The 19,437-nt window shown below is 46.1% G+C and overlaps 1 protein-coding gene across 2 annotated transcripts in view; it reads right to left on the minus strand.

The window, feature by feature from the left end:
* Positions 1–19,437, minus strand: part of LOC146834956 (sterol carrier protein 2-like) — a 372,999-nt gene that overhangs the window by 333,918 nt on the left and 19,644 nt on the right. The window contains exons 2-3 of one of the 2 annotated variants that reach the window (XM_085602597.1): positions 13,964–13,994; positions 9,909–9,952 (exon numbers count right to left, since the gene is read on the minus strand). The exons of the other annotated variant lie outside the window; for it this stretch is intronic. Coding sequence (XP_085458723.1) covers positions 9,909–9,952; positions 13,964–13,994 — 75 coding nt within the window. The remainder of the gene's footprint in view (positions 1–9,908; positions 9,953–13,963; positions 13,995–19,437) is intronic. 2 annotated transcript variants of the gene reach the window in all.

Raw genomic sequence — 19,437 nt, forward strand, 5'->3', positions numbered from 1 at the left:
TGCCGGATATCGTTTGCACAGCATTAAAGTGCTGTGTGTGTATGTGTACAAGTGTGTTTCATACGAAACTCCCTGGTATCCGCTACACCATGTATCGGTGCTGAGTGCGAGTTTGTGTGTGTGCCTGCAACTGGCCGGGATTCATTACACTGCACGGCAGTGTGGCTTTACATGTTGATTCCTTGCTAACAGAATACTATGTTTGACGTTGGTTTTACCCATGCGGCCTTTATCCACAGTGTTGCTTAAAAGTGTTGTAATTCTTTGTATGTACATATTTTTAACATTGTTGTGATCTGTAGTGCACCCTACCAATAGTGTGGTATTGAATTATAATGATAACCAGGGAGGGCCTAGGTTCGACAACGTTTTACACCGCATAAGGGTGCTGGAGGATAAAGTAGGATCTTTCGCAAGTGTACATACGACTTATGTCATTATGACACAGTAGGGCCTGGTACTGCTAGTAATATTTACAAGTGTGATTTATGCCCAGAAATACATGATGTTCATGTTGTGTTAATTAATGTGTGTGTTAAATATAAACTTTATTTATGTACACCAAGTGTAAAGTATCTTTTGTGACACGCAACATATTTATTGTGTGGGAGTGCTGTGTCACTGCTATACACATTGCCCCCGTGAAAAGCCTGACTGCTCAGTGCCAAGCAACCCAAGGTTGAGTGCAGGTTATACAGTCAGTGTAATCACGCGCCCCTGATGGGAGTGGTATGTTCTGCCTGGGTAGGGTAACGCCTCAGCCAACCAGAAAGTACCAGTTCCAACATGCACAAACTATTGAATGTGGCTATGTCTGATTAAGAAACTGACTGGCATGATTGAAAAAAATGCGAAAAATGGCTGATGTTTATGGCCGTCTATGACTTTCCCCCAATGTGGTGACACAGAATTAAAAAAGAACTGCATGTTTGAATCGATTCCTGGAGGTTGATTGGTACCATATGTATGGATGGGCACTGTCTCCTGAAAATTGATAGCCATGATTAGGGATTGGGTTTAAAGCGGCCTACCACAAGGTGCTGTTGGCTAAGGGAGCCAGTCATCTCATAGCCTGCGTTATCCAAAATTGTGGCTACTAATTCTAGAGGATATCATTCAGGTTGGAATAAGCAACAGTTGTGGTTCAGCATTTGATGCATGGATTTTTCAAGGGTAAATATGACATTAGCATTTCATACATTTTGGTGTTTGTGGAGAGGAGGAAGGAGCATATTTATAGATTGGAAGTGGATTCACAAAAGGGGTTAAAGATAAATGTGACATCTGCGACTCTGAGGTTGAATATTTGGGGCACGGAACTGGAGTAAAGAATTTTCAAGGAAGACAAGATTCATCAAGAACACGTACTATCATTCTTGGAGCTGTGCAAATTTGCTGTAAAGTTGACCTCAAGTTTTGCTTCTCTTGCAGAGCCTCTCACTCATCTTCTGAAAAAGGAAGAAAAATGCAACTGGCTAAAGAACATAAAGAGTAAGTTATCAAAATACAGAGGAGGGACCAGCCGAAAGTCATTTGGAGCAAAAGTGCTCATATAATAACGGATTATGCCAGTGACCGTAGCGTAGCAGATGGTCGGACTCAAACAGAGAACAAGGGAAAAACACTGTGGCCTTAGTCATGCCTACATTGGGACTGCAGAAAAGGTAGCACAAGGTATCAAGAAATGCTTGCCTGCATGTGGGTCCAAATCACACCCTCTACTACTATGCGGGAAGGAAATGCCACTGATATTTGTATTAGAACAAGTGTATACTCATCCAAGTACACAGAAAAGTTAGCCAGACTGATTTTTCAAACTGCTAGCGGACAATTTCATAGAGGAATATACTGCAGGATCTATAAAGCAAAAGGCAGACTTATTGTTGAAGTTATCTTTTTTCATGAATACGATGAGACAAAAGAAGAAAGATTTGGATTTAGACCGGTAGTGCTTTGTGTTTAGGGTGGATTAGGTTTGCAGAGACAAATGCAGTGGCATCTCCAGAATTGTCTATAAAAAGGTGGAATTTTAATCAGGAGACCAGGAAGAACACCCTGGTTCCCCATTGAATAAGCTGAAAATTGCTCATTGAAAGTTACGTAGTTTATTTGGAGATGACACTTAGCCACAAAATGCTTAGAAAGAGGAAAGAGTTGGTGGCTGTCAATGGATATGAAAGTAGAATGTAAGCTTCTGAACTGTATGAATTGTAAGGGCGTCAGATAAGAATTTGTCTTGCAGCAAGGAACCAATAGTATCCACAGAATTAGCGGATGAACCCTGGACAGACATAGGCATAGATATCTTATGTTTCTTCCATGAACTTCAACAAGATTAGTGTTTGACCTTAGTGCTGACTATTTCTCAAGACAGATATAGGATAGATTTGAAAGGGACCCAGACAATTGGAAAATAGGTGAACTACCCCAAACAGCCCATGTATCAGTGGACCTTGTAACAGGTGTCAACTGACCTGTATAGTGCCTACATCAGACAGCCTAGTAAGGGACATCAGTGACTCCATACATGAGCCTAGTAACATGTGTCAGTGGTCCCACACAGGGCATGCATCAACGAATCTAGCAACATATGTTAGTATCCAACAAATGATGGGGACGTGAGCATGCTATATAATCATTTTGAATCGGATTTGTAAGAAAGTGAGTAGTTAGTTGAGAGGGCTGTTAGCCCCACTCAGTTTACACTCACAATCCTTGTCAGGATGATCACAAACTTAGCCAGTGTTAAATGCTCTGGTAGCCTGGCACAAAACAGTCCGGCTTAATTTAGGTGCAATATTAAGGTAATTATGCAGTACACAAACACTAATCAAGTAAAGACATAATACAAGAAAAATCCACAAACAAATTTTAGATACGTAGAGTTATCCTTAATACATAAAATTATACCAGAATGACTGAAATTCAGTCAGTAGAACAGCAGATACTGATTTTTGAAGTTCAGAGTGAAAAAAGTGCCAAGAAGCAGAAAGGTTATCTAGTTGAGTTGGACCAGGACAAAGTCACAAGTTCAGCCCAACCACGATGGAATACGGGTCGGGTTATGGAAAAGACATCGCCCACTGGGTGTTGTACATTTGTGACCTTGGTTTTGAGATGGGAAATACTGCACTGGACTGCACGGTGCTGCGTCAGTTCCGGTGAAGCCGCCGGTCAGGTGCAGCAAGGCACTGCAATGAGAGATTCTGCATCAAGTTGCATCGCAGTGAGTTTGTTCCGGTGAAATCCTCGGTTATGCCGGAAGGAGTACACTCCGACTCCAGCCATGAGTCCAGGATCTGAAGGACACATCTGGGGGTCAGGACTCACTCTAGCAGAGGCCGGCAGCAAGTTGAGGCAGGTCCAGTTGGTGCTGGTCAGCGGGGCAGCTGCAGGGCCAGCCTCTGAAAGCTCTTTTTGTACCTGTAGCTGAAACAAAATGTCAGTCCACTGACTTTACAGTCACTCTGGGTACCTGGCATCAAGGGAACAAGTCCAATATTTGTTCTTGAGACAGCAAAGCAACCTTTCAAGTAGCAGGGCAGAAGGGCAGCCCTTTTCCTGAATCTTCCACAGGTACAGCAGTTCTATGATTTGGAGTCTGAGAGTGTACCAGTGCCATTTTTTGTGGGGAAGGGGGGCACCCCTAACCCCATCCCAAATTAGTTATTTCCAGTACCCCTTCCTTACCTTGTTTGGCCCCTAACTGTCTGGTGTGACAAAAATAAGGGCAAGCCTGGTGTCAGCTTCCTTTGTGTGTGTGCAGCAGGCAAATCCCTTTGAAATGTAGTCAGTGCTGGGTACAACTAGTCCCCCAGCGATGGCCCATACTGTCCGCACCTAAGTCCGTTTATCGCAAGGAATCAACAACCCATCAGAGGAGCGACAGCCACAGTAATGTGACCCTAGCTACTGGCAGAAAGGCACAGTTGGTTTGGGATAAAAAAGCCAACTTTCTAAAAGTGCCATTTTCAGATTTGTGACATAAAATTCAGCTTTACCATTAAAGAGGATTTTAAATTACATTTTTAAACAGTCTAAGATGTATTTCTCTATCTGCTTCCAGTCAGAAATTAGCACTTTATTAAATGTAATAAGGTAATTCAGTGTTAGCCCATGGGAGACATAGCCTTACAACAGTGAAAAACAAGTTTAGGATTTTTTCACTGCCAGGGCATGTAAAACTTAAAAACACATGTCCTACTTTTTAAATACCATGCACCCAGCCCCTACGAGCTTTTAAGGCCTACATTAGGGGTGACTTATAATTATTACAAGGGAAGATTTGAGCCTGGAAAAATACATATTTTGCCAGGTTGAAAATGCAGTCTCAAACTGCCCTACAGGCTGGTGTGGCAGTCCAGAGTCATGTTTTAAAGTTTTACTTTATTGGGTGGCAAAATGAGTTCTGCAGGGCCACTAGTTGCATATACTTTACAGGCCTTGGGTACATGTAGTACCATCTACTAGGGTCTTCCAAGTAAATTAAATGTGGCAAGTAGGTATGGGCCAATTTTACCATGTTTAAGGGAGATAGCACAAGCACTGGTTAGCTGTGGTAAAGTGCAACCACTCTTAAAGCCAACAAATACAACAGGACAGGTTCAGGCAAAAAGCATAGATGACTTCCTCCCAAGGGTGTCATGTCAAACACATTTGAATTGATGAACTGAATGGCACCCTGTACTAGGTGCAAGCAATGGCACTTGCTCATTTGTGGGTGCTCCTGGTGGCCAAACCTTGCACAGTCATAGCTATGAAAAAGGTTCTCACTAGACCCCCCCACCCCCACCCCACCAGGATTACATCTTGTCATCTGTTATCATGCTAGCTGCATTTTTTTTTAATTCTCACACTGTTTAATGACTAACAAAATTGCAAATACTATTTCCAAATAGGACACACGCTAGACAACCGTGTTTCTCCTCAACAGAAGAAAATTTGCTTATATAAACAAAGCCAGCTTGTGACTGTGGACTGTACCAATCCATGTGTTTATTCTCACCTCATCCTGTTTCCTGGGCTGCCAGACTGCCACATCCCACATTCAAGTGAGTCTCTGAACTTAATAAGTGCAACAGTGTTTAAATAAGGGAGCTGTAAAATCCACAATTGATGGTAAGACACACTCACATGGATCTCTGCATTTAAGTATCTGAAACTACAATGTGTCACATGCACAAACAGGCTGAAACAAATGTAAGCAGTCATTCAACGCACATGTAAGTGCATGCAAGATTGCATTGTAACAATGCAAAAATCGAAAAGTAATTGGCTTAATGTACCTGAAGGATTTCCTCTCCAGTGGAAGGAACATTCAAACAGTTCACAGATGTGTTATGTTATAATCTGTATAGCGCACTGATCATTTGAGATGGTCCAGACGTGTGAGCAGTTGTGTAGGTGTGGGGTCCCCAAGGTGGTTATACAAAGAGTCAGATCCTCAGCGTCTTGCAGAACTCAAGAAGTGAGGAGAAGGCTATGATGTGTTAAGGGAGGTTATTCTATGTCTTGGTTGCTATGTATTAGAATGAGTGACCTCCAGTTTTGTTTTTGCAAATGCGGGGAGTGCGTGCGAGTGAGGTAGAGCATAGGTGTCTGGTGGGTTGGTGAAAGTGTATGCTACTGTTCAGGTTTTCTGGTCCTGTGTTGCATATGGCTTTATATGTTGCGTGAGAAGCTCTAATTGGCTACGGTTGTGAATGGGGAGCCAGTGAAGTGACCCAAGGTGCAGTGTAATGGTGGTGCAGCATGGGAGGTGGAATACGGGTTTAGCGGCGGTGTGCTGCATGGTCTGGTGTCTGTGTATAAGTTGTTTTGAGATTCCGCAATAAAGAATGTTGATAGTCCAACCTGCTGGTGATGAGTGCTTGAATGACAGTCTGTCTGGTGTTCGGAGGCAACCATTTGAAGATCTTTTGCATCATGTGTAGGATGTAGAAGCAGGAGGTGCACACTGCATTGACTTGAGCAGCCATGCTGAACTTGTCATTTAGTATGATCGCTAGACTTCTTGGCGGGTGTTTGTCCTAGCTTGGACTGCCACCAGTTGGAGTACCTTGTTGAGGATTTGCTGCTGAATAAGAGTACTACCGTTTTGTCGAAGCTGAGCTTCAGTAAGTTGGTTCGCATCCAGTCTGCTACCATGGTCATGCAGTTGGTGAAGTTGTTTCTGCTGGTGGCTGTCTTGTCTAACATTTGGGTTGTCATAGGCCTAGGAGATGATATTACTATCTTGTGGTTAGATGATATTGGTGAGCGGATCCTTGTATGCCAATCTTGTGGAGTCTGCTGATGAATGTGTTGTGGGAGACAGTGACGAAGACCACGAAGAGGGTCTCGATGAAGGTCGCTGTACTTCCTTGGTCTAGGTTTATTTGAATGTCATCTGTGTCTGCACTGAGAGCTGTTTCAGTGCTGCAGCTATTTTTGAATACAGAGTGAGTGTTGTCTAGAATATGGTGAAGTTTAAGGTGAGTTCTGAGTTGCATGTTAATTTGCCTTCTCAATCACTTTGGCTGGATAGGGGAGCAGGGAGATGGGTCAGACGTTTCTCAGTTTATTTGGGTCAGCTTGCTGAGAAGGGTGTTGATTTCTGCAAGTTTCTATTCATCCAGGAAAGTGGCAGATGTGATAGAGGTGTTGATGATGTGGGTCAGGGTGGTGCGGTTTGGTGATGTTCCCAGGTTGTAGATGTGGTGACATGGGTCTGTTTGGAACCCTTAGTGGATGTTCTGCATAACTGCCACTGTGTAGTTTCTTGTGAAGTTTGTCCATTTGGCTGGGTGGCCACCTTGGTTGGTGATGGGTAGGTTAGCGAGGAGTACTCTGGGGTTTGGTTGGTGTGCGAAGTTGCTGTAGACGTTTGCGTTTTTGCTGTGGAATAAGTTGGATAGGTTCTCACAGTTGTTGGGAGGGCGTGATGTTGGCAGTGGTTGAGGGCGAGGTGAAATTCTTGATGATTGAGAAGATCTCTCTCCTTCCAGCCGTTGGAGGTTCCTTCAATGCTGTCCGCTAGTGCTTTTTTATTGGCATCTCTTTTTTGCTGGTGATAGTGTCCGAGTGGAGCCTTGTAGGTAGTTCTGTCGATGGTGTCATGGCTGGCTCTCCATTTCTTTTCCAGCTGTTTACAGTGTTGTTCGGTGTTTCGAAAGTCTTCTGTGTACCAGCTGGCCGGCTTGTTTGAACTACTGTGCTTGTTTGGTTTGATGGGTGCGAGGGAGCCTGCACCGTTCTTGATCCAGTTGTTGATGTCCTTGTCGAGGTTATATGTGGGGCTAGGTTGATCCATGCTGTGTGAGCTGAGCAAATCTGCTTCTGTGATTTTACACAGGCTGTGACTTGGAATGCTGAACCTGGTAGGGTTACTGACTTGAGGTGTGCTGATTTGGAAGTGGATGAAGGAGTGGTCGGTCCATGTGAGCGTTATGGTGGAGGTGTAGTCGATGCTATTGCTTGTGGCGAAGACGTGGTCAAGTGTGTGTCCTGCAGTGTGTTTTGGTTCTCAGATGAGCTGGGTTAGTCCAATGTTTCTCAAGGAGTGCTGTGGAGCATAGATCGGTTCGGTCTTCCGGGTAAAAGTTGAGGTCACCGAGGAGAATGTAGGCTTTGAAGAGCAACAAAGTTGGTCATTGGGTTGCTAAAGGTGGCTCGTGTTCCAGGTGGTTGGGAGGAGAGGGTTCCGTTGTGACCTTCATCACTGCGCCGCTCTAAATCACCTTTACTTGTCTGTAAAGTGGAGTACATAATCATTGCTATTGATGGTTAGGCGCTTACCGGGAGCCTCTACTGGTCGTTGGAACTTCATATTTGCACAAAATAAAAGATCATTACATAATATGGCTTTTGTGTGAGGCCGGTGCCAGGTTTTACTCTGGCCGCAAGGCCTCACATGGAATACAGGTACCAATAATGCATCCTTCCAACTATAGTTGAACCCTCCCACTCCATTACATCGTCATCTATGTGCCCTAGGAAAATAACCCTAGGAAAAAACTTTAAGCTCGCAAGTGACCGCTAACCTTGAATAATCTCAGTCAGACTTTACGACTTTGCAGACTATACCATGTGTTGTGGGTAGAGCCAAGAGAACATGGGACCTTCTCTTTGGGTTGTAATCCATGTTAAACATGGCACTTCGGGACCTCCGCGCTACTGAGTCTTCATCTCTATTTTTGACTGGACTCATCTTTGGAAGAATGGGGACTTGAGACAAAGACAGTGGCAGGAGAAACTGGTTAGAAAGTAAGGGATGGGGGTGAGGTCAGCCCAAAAAATTAAACCCCGTCCTGGTCACACTCATGACAGCTTACCTGTGCAAAACTCGATGTCCTGAGCTAATCGAGCTGGGACTGCTTTCTCACATATGGTGTTGATTCCAGTCTCTCTGGAATGGCTGGGAGTTAGTGAGAGGCACCATTAGAATCTACATAATAGTCATCATCACAAGTGTTAGACTCTGCCAATAAGCTCACCTCTCCACACTGGCTTCTCCTCTGGGCAGTAGCAGCTCCAGTTCATGGCTTTTTGATATAAGAAGATCACATATACTGACACAAGAAATACATAACAGCAAGACGGAGCGAGAGGAGAACCAATCTTACAGCTTGGCAGTAGCCAATAGAAAGAAGGGGTGCAGACTTGGATAAGAGCACCCAGCAACATAGAGAAAAGATCATAAAAGCACATCCCACACACAGAAAAACAAAAAAGCAAGGCAAAAATGACACTCACAGGATGAACCAGTGTTGGGAGTCTGAGGAATAATATTAGATATTAAACACAATAGACATACGGAGTATCGCCACAATGGAAACAGAAGAAGAGTTGCAAAGTAAGGTTGTAGAGTCCAATTTGCTCTGGTTGGCAGCCATCTTGAGACAGGACAATTCACCATCAGAGCTTTAGGCATGAGACAGTATATTTATAAAAACCAAAATAGATCACAAAGGCTCGATTTAACACAGATATGGCTGAGGTCTTACCCATACAGTGCTACAGAAGGAGTTTCTCAGATTTGCTAAAAATCACTGGTTTAAACACTAAGATTATTCAGAAGCCCAGTGATTTTAGTGAATGAATGACACAGGCCAACACCTCTCTCTGAAAAGTGTTCCAGTTCTGTTTGTTCATCATCTGCCAGTTTTATGAGAAGATCAACATCTTGGACACAGTCAGATATCAAAGGGCGTGGTCAACGTTGTGACTTTTATAAACAATTGCTGTTATTACATTAAAACAGAAAATGCTCCTCCTCATGGGCTTTAAAGCTAGGTGGGTCACGAACGTTTGTTGTAAAACTTGGGCTGTGGTTCTAAAAATGTTTGGAAGCACTGTTCTATATCGTTTGGACAAAATGCCCAAGTGATCTCTACAAGTAATAAGATGTGTCAATGCTGCAAATGATAGTGATTGTGACGGGAATGTTGGATACCTCTTACGCAGTGAATAGGGAAGCCTGAAATATAAGACTATATCCAGGGGTGACATTCCCCCCAGCTCCTTAAATTCATCCAATGTCATAACCTCACCCGCTATGTGGAGAGTACTAATAATTTTTTATCAAGTTAATTGCTTCTGCACATTCGGTTCTAATGTAACTGCCAGCCATGGATTTGATTGTTAATTAAGTGCAACTCCAGAGGGGTAAACCACACATTGACCTACCACTGCAGCCTGTTTATGCCAAGCACAAATCATGCATGCCAGCATATTGAATTGTGCACATGAGTACAGGAGGATCTTACCCAACACTGTTGACAAAGAAAACAGTACCACAATGTCCTTCTCAAGTTTATGCGAGGGGGTCAGTGGAATCAGTTAAACACATACTTGGGCTGTGACATCCATTAGTAGTTTTCCAAGTTTGGGACGGAGAACCCACCACTAGAGTAGGGAAGTGCCATTACCTTCAAACAGTGGTGTGGGGTTGCTTCCTGGCCCATATAAAATCCTACAAGAAACGAGCAAATGTATTTGAAAAAGGAAGTTGGTAGCATGATGGCTATATTGCCAAACAGATGCAACAATCTTGGTAAGAAAACAATTTTTATAATCACTAGCATGCCAGCCAGAGATAGTAGGGGAGACCTTCGCTACAATGCCTTTTCTACCTTTTTGGATATTACCGGCCCATAACTCGTGCCCCACTCTGCATCCTAGTGCATGCTTATACCCGAGTACTATACAGGTTCCTCACACTACCCTAATGGAAAGTCATTTTGTCATCTGCACACAATAGTATCAAATAGTATCAAATAAAAGCCTCTATGTGTATGGTAAACACTGGATAGGGGTTCCATCGCAATTGCAAACAAGAGGGGAGACGGGGGCATATGGTTTTGTAGTTAACTGGAAAGGCGAGAACATTTCACAGTTTATTCTTATGCTGGATACATTAGCATAAAGTAAAGTGATTAACCCCACCAGCCCCCTCCTCCATGCTTTCTGCACTTTCAGTAATACGACTGTGGAAGATATTAAAGGATTTACTTGATGCAGATGTTGGGTGGCCTGGTAAGAAACTCAATTGCTCGGGGAGCAGCAGGCATCACATATACGGTTGTAGAAAAGTTACAATATTTGGGCCAATATTTTGGTGTCAACATTTAATAACGAAGCGACCTATTCGAGGCACGTTGTCAAAGGGAGAGCTCCAACTCCACAGGCTTCTTCATATACAGATTGTTATTATGAGACTAATTCATCTGCACAACTCAAGCAATGCACACCGTGGCTTTTCCACTGGGTATGGATTTTATAACTATTCTTAATCTCTACTTCAGTAATGGGTTGGGTCAGGGGTTCCCTTTCATAAGACACAAACCAACCCTGATTAGCTCTAGAGATATAATCATCTACAGCATTCTTCGATATACTTGCCTTGGCTTTGTTAAGGCCAATATAATATTGAGTAAACGCATCCAAATCTTGGATGTGGCTGTAACAGAAATTCCATCTGCATAAACCATTTCAAAGAATATCCTTCAAAGCCCAGATAGAATGCAAAAGCCTGGCCAATTTGTGACTGGGAAGTTCTCCCTCCCCATACTGTTCTGCCGTTGCATACTTGCCATGTACTTCACAACCCGCTTAGCTCCTTAATTCTACTAATGTGTTATGAATGTGCTCTCACTTTGAGATTATGAGTTTTTGTGTATTCCCTTCCCGAGCCTTAAGTTCTCTCTCCAGTGCCCCAAATTGAGATAAATTGACTTTAAGATACCTGGCTGTTTAGAGTTGTAAATTCCCCTTATACAGACCCTGAAGCCCTCCCACAAAGATGAGCTTCTGGGTTCTTCAGCGCCTTGCCTTGGTTCTTCCTTAAAGAAAGGATCTAATAGAATGTTGGTGGGAAATAGCCAAGGCTGACTATTATTTGTTGACAAAATCAATAGCTACACTAATGTCACAGAGGAATGTTCTGACAGTCCACAGCAAAATATCAACTGCCGGGGCACGTGCACATGCTTCTTCTGTTACTAGCCAGTAGACATTGCGGTCATCCTAAACAATGAGTAATCTCTCATTTTTGGATATTCAAGCTGCCAGACATCAACGAGCTTTATGATAATGTTCTGGAGAAGGGGGAGCTTGTTAGATTTGGTAGATCTGTACAGATGTGCATCCAAAATTACACTTAAATCTCCACCCCACAATATAGTGGGAAATTGGTATATCAAAGAAGGTAGAAGAGTTTGTATTGGGCCCATAGGAGTTACTCATTGCTACATGTTCTTTATTTATGGAACCCTGAAGTATAATATCTACACTCCGGATCGGTGACTGATCCCAGAATCTGGCTACAGTTAAAAGCTGGATTCCTCAGACCCAGGCCTTTCTTGTCTCTAGCCAATCAGAGCACCAGATCTCCGTCCCTATAATTTAGAATTCTTGCTATGATGGGCCTGGGCTGCTCCCCCAAGGCTGGGCAAGGCGCCAAAGAGCAATGTGCTCTCCCCACAATAAATATCAGGGAGAATGCACCCTCAACAAAAAGGTATTTGAATAGCTTCTCAAGAACTGTGTCAATTAGCCCTGTGTTGGTGGAATCAGAAACGCTCAAAATGCAAAGAATGTTTAGTCTTGACCATGCCTCTAAATCTTCATTCGTGGCTTACATGACTTCCAGAATCTTTTCCACCTGTTGTAGCTTCATGTCCTCCTTCTGACTGCCATATTCAATATCCAAAATGTATCTCGCAGGTATGTCAAGGCGGTCTGTAAACTTATCAAGCCGTTCTTTCATGTGATCAACCCTGCTTGTGAGAGTGTCTTTTTTCTCATCAATTCGTCTAGTTTCTTTTATGTCCAGTAGGATGCCTTAAAATCTATAGCCTGTACATCAGTGTTTGCACTATTAGAATCGACTAGGGTTTGCTCATTGTTTTTTTAGCAGATTTTGTAGAGCAGCATGCATCAAATGAAAGTTTTTTGTTGTCCAGATTAAGTTATTCCTTTTGCTATTCTGCCGGCATGCCAATCCAGCAGCCACCTTGTCTATTCAGGCGGCGGACATTGGAATGTTCCTTAAGCTGCACCTTGTCTCAGGCCCCTTATACAACGAAGGCAGAGATTGGAACTGGCACTGCAAACGATAGGGTGACAGGGAAGGGAGAGCTATGTGTCACCAAGGCCCCTCGTAGCCCATAGCGATCTGGCCCAAGAGGTGAGGGGCCCAAATACCACCCAAAGAAAGCTTGAGGATAAGGGGAGCAATATCCTTGTATGTGTCCTGGCCTTTAGCATCCAAATGTAAACTCATAGTCTATGTTGTGTTCCATAGGCACCAACCATGGCACCTGCTCCTCCCAGCCCCCACCACCACTCAAAGTGACCTAGAGCGAGCCACTCAGCCAGGGCCCCCTGCCATCTCACCTCAATGCAGGTACAAACATTAACCCCTCAAGCGACCACTCATGTTGCAATATACTGCAGCACTCTTGGCATCTAGAGTCACCGGACGAGGGTGTAAAGAGGCATAGGGGGTCTGTCGTACCTCCCAGATAGAGAAGAGAGGATCATTTATGGTAAATCGGGTCCCGAACAGATGCAGATTACAGCTCCAGGGCTTTTATAATTGGGTTCCATGATTTGCAGAGGGGCAAGCAGATTAGCATTAGAGTTCAGCCATCTTAGCAGCCCCCATTACGGGTAGGTTTCCAAAACAAAAACTCTACCATCAAAATTAAGGCACAGTCCAACAGCAGCCCAATTGTACTTCTGCCAAGCAGCTGCATGACACATATCATGACGGTATGCGTTCTCGGTGTAAGAATGATGCCTTCAGCATGGGGCCCTGCTGCTGCCATAGGGTACACTTCATATATAGTTAAGGATCTTCCCCTTAATACATTAATGTTCTTGTAGAATTTGACAGAAAGTTTGTAGCAGTCCCACTGATAAGGTGTCACCTTACTGGTCATACAAAGGTAGACATCTGACATTTCTTATAATATGTTCTATACAACACTGTAACATATGAAGCATTGTTACATCCTGCCACGTAAATTAAAATAAATGACAACGTTTATTTGATGCACTGAAACACTAGTAATAAACAAAACGTATAATAACCAGCAGTTATTTAATAAAAAGGATTCCAGATTTGCCTTCGCTTTGCTTTGTTTTCATTGTCTTGCAGCAGTGCCCCACGGAATGATAAATTGTCAGTGGAAATGTCATACTTTTGCCCTAGTTTGGGAGTTGGGTCAACCAAAAATCAGATGGTTGGATAGGAAAAATACCAAAGGATAACGCTTATATCACAGTTTTGGAATTGGGGTACTAGTAAAGGTCTGGCTAAGTAAACTCCTGAAAACGCATTGGCAAAACTAAAAGGTCTGAGTTTAATGAGCGAATGTATACAGAGTTACTGCAACAGAAAGAGACCACGGGTGAGGCCAGTCAGAGCAGACAGAGGACTATAGCTGTAAAGCAGTCCATCATACAGATCAATACATACCTTGGCATGGTGGTGGAAGGATACATTCAAACTGCAAATAAATAGCATTAGGTGAGAGATAAGTTGAGCCAAGACATGAAGAACAAAGTTTCAAGCAAATGGCTAAATGACAGTGGACGAAGAATACAAATGTTTGAAAGGGGTGGACCCAAAGTCCAATATCTTTACTGTTGGCAACAGGCCAGATTTCCTGCTGCACTGTCAAAACCCAGACCTAAAAAAGATAATGAGGTTTCCCAATAGGATACCTTTAATATTCACATTGTCCCAGGTGGCGGCTCTCATGATATGGGTTAAGCGTTATTTCTTTCTCACCTGGGGACAGGTAAGGAGGACACAAGTCTGTAATGGGTAACAGGGGAAAGTCCATTTTTATGTAACATTAGCATAATTGTGCACTTTCAAAGTAAAGTGTTAATGACAGTATTATAAAAAAAAAAGCCAAGTAAAAGTAATTAATTACTATAAACTGCATGGCAATGTCTTTTTGGTGGCTCAGCAGGCCACACTTCCGATGGATAAAGCAATGACATAAAGGGAAGGCTCACCTTCCCCTCAACTCTCATCATTGTGAATGGCTCTTTGGTCCCAACATCCTGACCCAATACTCTTCCCTTCCACCATAGCTGGAAACTCAGTAAAAAGGACTACACTGGGGCAGGAGATAGGAAACGGAAACCAACACAGTATGACACCAGGTCAGGTGGCAGACAATGAACAAAAGGAAAACGGATTAGGAAACAAAATAAGAATGGTATGAAGAGGTCAGAACTGCTCTAATTCCAAGATGACAGGGAACAAGCAATCAGGAGACTGACACTCCAGCATTATTGAGAGTGAAGCTTCTGACACTCATCCATGTAGGTTTTTGTAGAAAAGCAAAACCCACTAATTCATCATCACACCAAAATTTACAAGAATCACTATCATAATTTGTATGTGGGAGGTACCTGGGCACAAGACCCATATCTACCCTGTCCCAACTGTATATGGCTTTTAGTTGCATAAAGATGTATGCATCAACAATTCTTCTCAATGTGTGTCTGTAGGAACCTGGGTTCACCAGGCCCTAAGGGCGGTAACGTGGCGCGAGCCGGTCAGGCAATCAGAGGGCTATGTGTTAAGCAACCATACACCACACGCTTCTCATGGACTAGAGTCACACACAATAAGGGACGCCACACCGTTTAAATTATGCAAATACTTCAAGTTTATCCAAGTATAGCTGGTCAGTTGCAGTTCAGGAAATAACAAGGTAGTACATGAATCATAATACCATCGTTCAGTACATGCGACACTCTTGGTGATATCTATGCAGTGCCTAACCTCGTTCATGTACCCACGCCCGTGGGTTAAATGCGGGAGATTCTAGCGCTGTGCGCGCTTATGTAAAGTCTTCCCCTGAACAGGCCGTCTAACACAGCGCACTACTTGTAAGGGGGAACATTGGGTTCATCAACATGGCGCCCGTCGAACTGAGCAATCCTCGTGACCACTGGCCCCTAGTACTGTGAAGCAAGGCATACAAAACACAGCGCTACGCGCAATCAGTTGCATATGGAAACGTTTGCGTAGAACAGTTATCACAACGCGTTACTCGTAATCAGTTGCATATCATTACCTTCGAGCAGAGCATATAACACAGTGCGCTACTCGCGTTCCTGGGCAGGTAATTAATTTCGAGCAGAGCATATAACACAGTGCGCTACTCGCATTCCTTGGCATGTAATTTACTTTCGAGCAGGGCATATAACACAGTGCGCTACTCGCATTCCTTGGCATGTAATTTACTTTCGAGCAGAGCATATAACACAGTGCGCTACTCGCATTCCTTGGCATGTAATCTACTTTCGAGCAGAGCATATAACACAGTGCGCTACTCGCATTCCTTGGCATGTAATCTACTTTCGAGCAGAGCATATAACACAGTGGGTTACTCGCAGTCCCGGTCTTTCCGGCTGGGGAAGCAGGGTCGGTGGCGTGAAGCGCCACACGAGGGTAATGTCAGTCAGTTCTTTGGGCGGCTTCCAGCGGGGAGGGTGACCGGACTTGAGGAGCGGGTCCCTATGCTCCGGTGCAGTTCACAGAGCACCGCGCTCAGTATTACCAAAGGGGGGACACGGACAGGATCCCTCGGCGGGGTCTCTCCGTCGCGCAGGCAGGGGAGGGGACTCCCACGGAGGGGACAACCCGGGCCAAGTGCGGTGTGGTTTCCAGACCAGCAGGGGGCGCACCAGGGGGGGATCTCGGCCTCCGGGCTTACCTCCGTCTCGGCGTCAGCAGGCGTCCGTCCTCACGACGTTGGGGGAACTCGGCCCCGACCTTGCGCACCTCCTCACACGGCTGCGACGGCAGCGACGGGGCCCCGGGCTTCGCCTGGGCCTCGCGACACAGCAGGGCACTCCTCCAGGCCTCCAGGCCGCGGCGGTGAGCGCGCTGGCTTCGTCGCCGCAGGGGGGGGGGGCTCAAATTAAGGATGGGGTAAAGTGCTCAGCGGAGCACGCTGCCGGGGGTCCCAGACCAGGGCAGGGAGCGCGGGGGTCACAGCGCTAGTACCTGGTCGATCCCCGGTGGCTTGGCAATCGGTTTAGCAATTAGTTCAATAGGTTAGCTTGGACACGCAGTCTCAGCTCTGGCATTCAAGGCTTACAGCTCGCTCTTGTCATGCAGTCTCAGTTCTTAAAGTTAGGTTCCAGTTCTCAGTTGACAGATAAAGTCTTTTGGCGCAGATGTATCTGGCGCCCTTAAGGGGTTCTGTTACAGGGGTAGGAATGGAGAGGGCGACTAGGTCCTTCCTAGTCAGGCTGGCAGAGAGTCTCTGGGTCCTCCTACTACTGGGCAAGATCAGTGGGATTCACAGGGCACCTCACTCACTTAAGAGGCAGTACCTAAATCCTGTCACTCTCAGAGGCATAAGTCCCTGGCTAGGCCCTACCGCCTACACTCCTGGTGGATTCTTCCAGCTCTGCTTCACCCCAATGGCCAACTCACCACAAAGGTTTCCCTCCCACTCTTAAGTAGCCCTAGGTCAGGTGACCTCTAGCCAAGGCGGCAAAAGTAAAACCCCAACTCCCTTCTAGAAGGTTCCAGCATCTTCCAGGAGCTTCCCCACTCTACCTATGGGACAAAAAGGCGGGCTGGTTTCGCAACATTGTTGTGGGTCCCAGCCAGCTCCTGGCAGCTAGGGTGCTACTATGAAAAACGACCACCCTGCAGTAGCAGGGGTCTGTGGCAGCCATCTTGGGAGAAGTAAGCACCTGCACCTTAACACTACAAAAACGAAAAAAATGAGGGAAAAAGGGCCAAGTCTAACATAACCCCCTTCCAGCCGAAAGCCAGGGTAGACCGATCAATGCCTTGATGGTCTTCCCTGCTTGGGGCGAGAAAAGGTGGACGCAGGCCCGCAACGGCAGGAGCACCCGCAGGTTCTCCTCCGCTCTGGAACCCGATGGTTCCCTAACAAACCTCCCTGGACCAACGAAACCACCCCACTGGGGCTCCCTAGCTAGTTGTGGCCAGGACCGGCCCCTGGGCCGTCCAGATGTCTCTGGCCCGGGTGATCTCGCGGAGTGGGGGGCAGTAGCCCCAGGCCTGTAGTGCCTGTTGACCACTCCGGTCCTCCTCCTTGCAGTCCTAAACTGCCTCTGGTCCTTCCGCCTGGGGTTCACACCCTTAGGCTGACCAGCCTTCAGGGGTGAGGCTCTCCTCCCCCTAACTCTCCTTCTGGGGTTCCTCACCCTACCCTGCGAGGCACCCTCAGACCACCACTTCCTCCTCAGTCTAGGGCCTTGACCCTTCAACTGATTCCTCAACCTAGGGTCTAAACCCTTAGGCTGAGTCGGTGCCCGAGGCGAGACCTTCCTCCCTCTGCACCCCCTCCCAGAGTTCCGCACCCTCCCACCGGGAAAGGTACCCCTGGAAGTCAATCCTGGGGGGACACTGCTGATAGATGTCCCACCCGCCAGGTCAGGCAACCCCTGAGCCTGGCACCCCAGCACAGGATCTAAACCCTGAAACTGGGCCAACCCCAGAACCTCAGGCGCGCTGGTTACAGTCGCCCTGGGTCCTCCTGACACTAGGGGCTCCCCTGCACTGGATGGCACATCGGGACAGCCTAGGCTCCCAACCTGGGGCTCCCTTGCGGAACTCTCCAGGCCCTGAGACTTCGGTTGGGGCACCTCGGGACACCTCCCCGTCTCACGCCTTCCTACAGATAGGTCGTGAGGCCCTACAACCCTCTCTCCCTGGGACCTAGCTGGGCTATCTGCCACTTCTCCAACCTCGCTGGGTTGGGAGATCCCTGCACCACCCCCTTCAGGTTCACACCCCAATGCCGCCTCAGACACCCTGGTGATGTCATCCTGGGGTAAATAAACTTCTAGCTCCTGTGGAGCTTCCGGTATGCTGCCACCAGTGTCCTCACTGGACACACTCATCTGGAGGGCACGCAGCTCCAACTCCTTCATCCGAAGCTCGTGCGCCATCCTCCTCTCCTCCATTGCCCATTTCTTATTCTCTCTTTCCCTTTCTTTTTCATGCTCCAACTTGGCTAGTTCCCATCTTAATTGCCTCTCTTCCCTTCTGTCCTCATACTCCTTTGGAGACGCGCTCCTACTAGACCCTGTCCTACTACTGGCCCCAGAACGTCTCCCTGGGGGCACATTTTCAGACTCCTCTATGTTTACGATGTCTAAGACTTCCTGGGCGCTCACCTCCTGAGGTGCATCTGGCGCCTCCTGTCCCTCATCCCCTCTCCCTTCTGGGTGGGCTTCTACCCATGCCCTTATGGCGGTACGGAGTTCCGGCCCTTAGGCCTTCCGCATCCCAGGCACCCCCATCTCCTGCGCGAATTCCCTCAGTTGCCTCACGGTGTACCCCTCGAGGTCCGCTAGCCGGGATTCCATTCTGGCAGGTGGGGACCTAGACACTAAGGAGAAAATTCCTAGGGTGTAGGCAACAGTCAATAGCTAACCAGGCTTCTTGCACTCTCTACCTGGACAGTGGAACCAATAATTCAGCAACCAATGGTTTCTGAGCTCTGAAACAAAAAAAATGTAGGATAGGCGTTTAATTGTGGCGCCCTTCGCCTCACGGAAGGGTGCTGTATGGTCACAGGTCCCAAGGATCCCACCGCTCGCCAACAATGTAGGAACCTGGGTTCACCAGGCCCTAAGGGCGGTAACGTGGCGCGAGCCGGTCAGGCAATCAGAGGGCTATGTGTTAAGCAACCATACACCACACGCTTCTCATGGACTAGAGTCACACACAATAAGGGACGCCACACCGTTTAAATTATGCAAATACTTCAAGTTTATCCAAGTATAGCTGGTCAGTTGCAGTTCAGGAAATAACAAGGTAATACATGAATCATAATACCATCGTTCAGTACATGCGACACTCTTGGTGATATCTATGCAGTGCCTAACCTCGTTCATGTACCCACGCCCGCGGGTTAAATGCGGGAGATTCTAGCG

The sequence above is a fragment of the Triturus cristatus genome, chromosome 4_2, assembly GCF_964204655.1.
Source record: "Triturus cristatus chromosome 4_2, aTriCri1.1, whole genome shotgun sequence".
NCBI classification, from domain to species: Eukaryota; Metazoa; Chordata; class Amphibia; order Caudata; family Salamandridae; genus Triturus; species Triturus cristatus.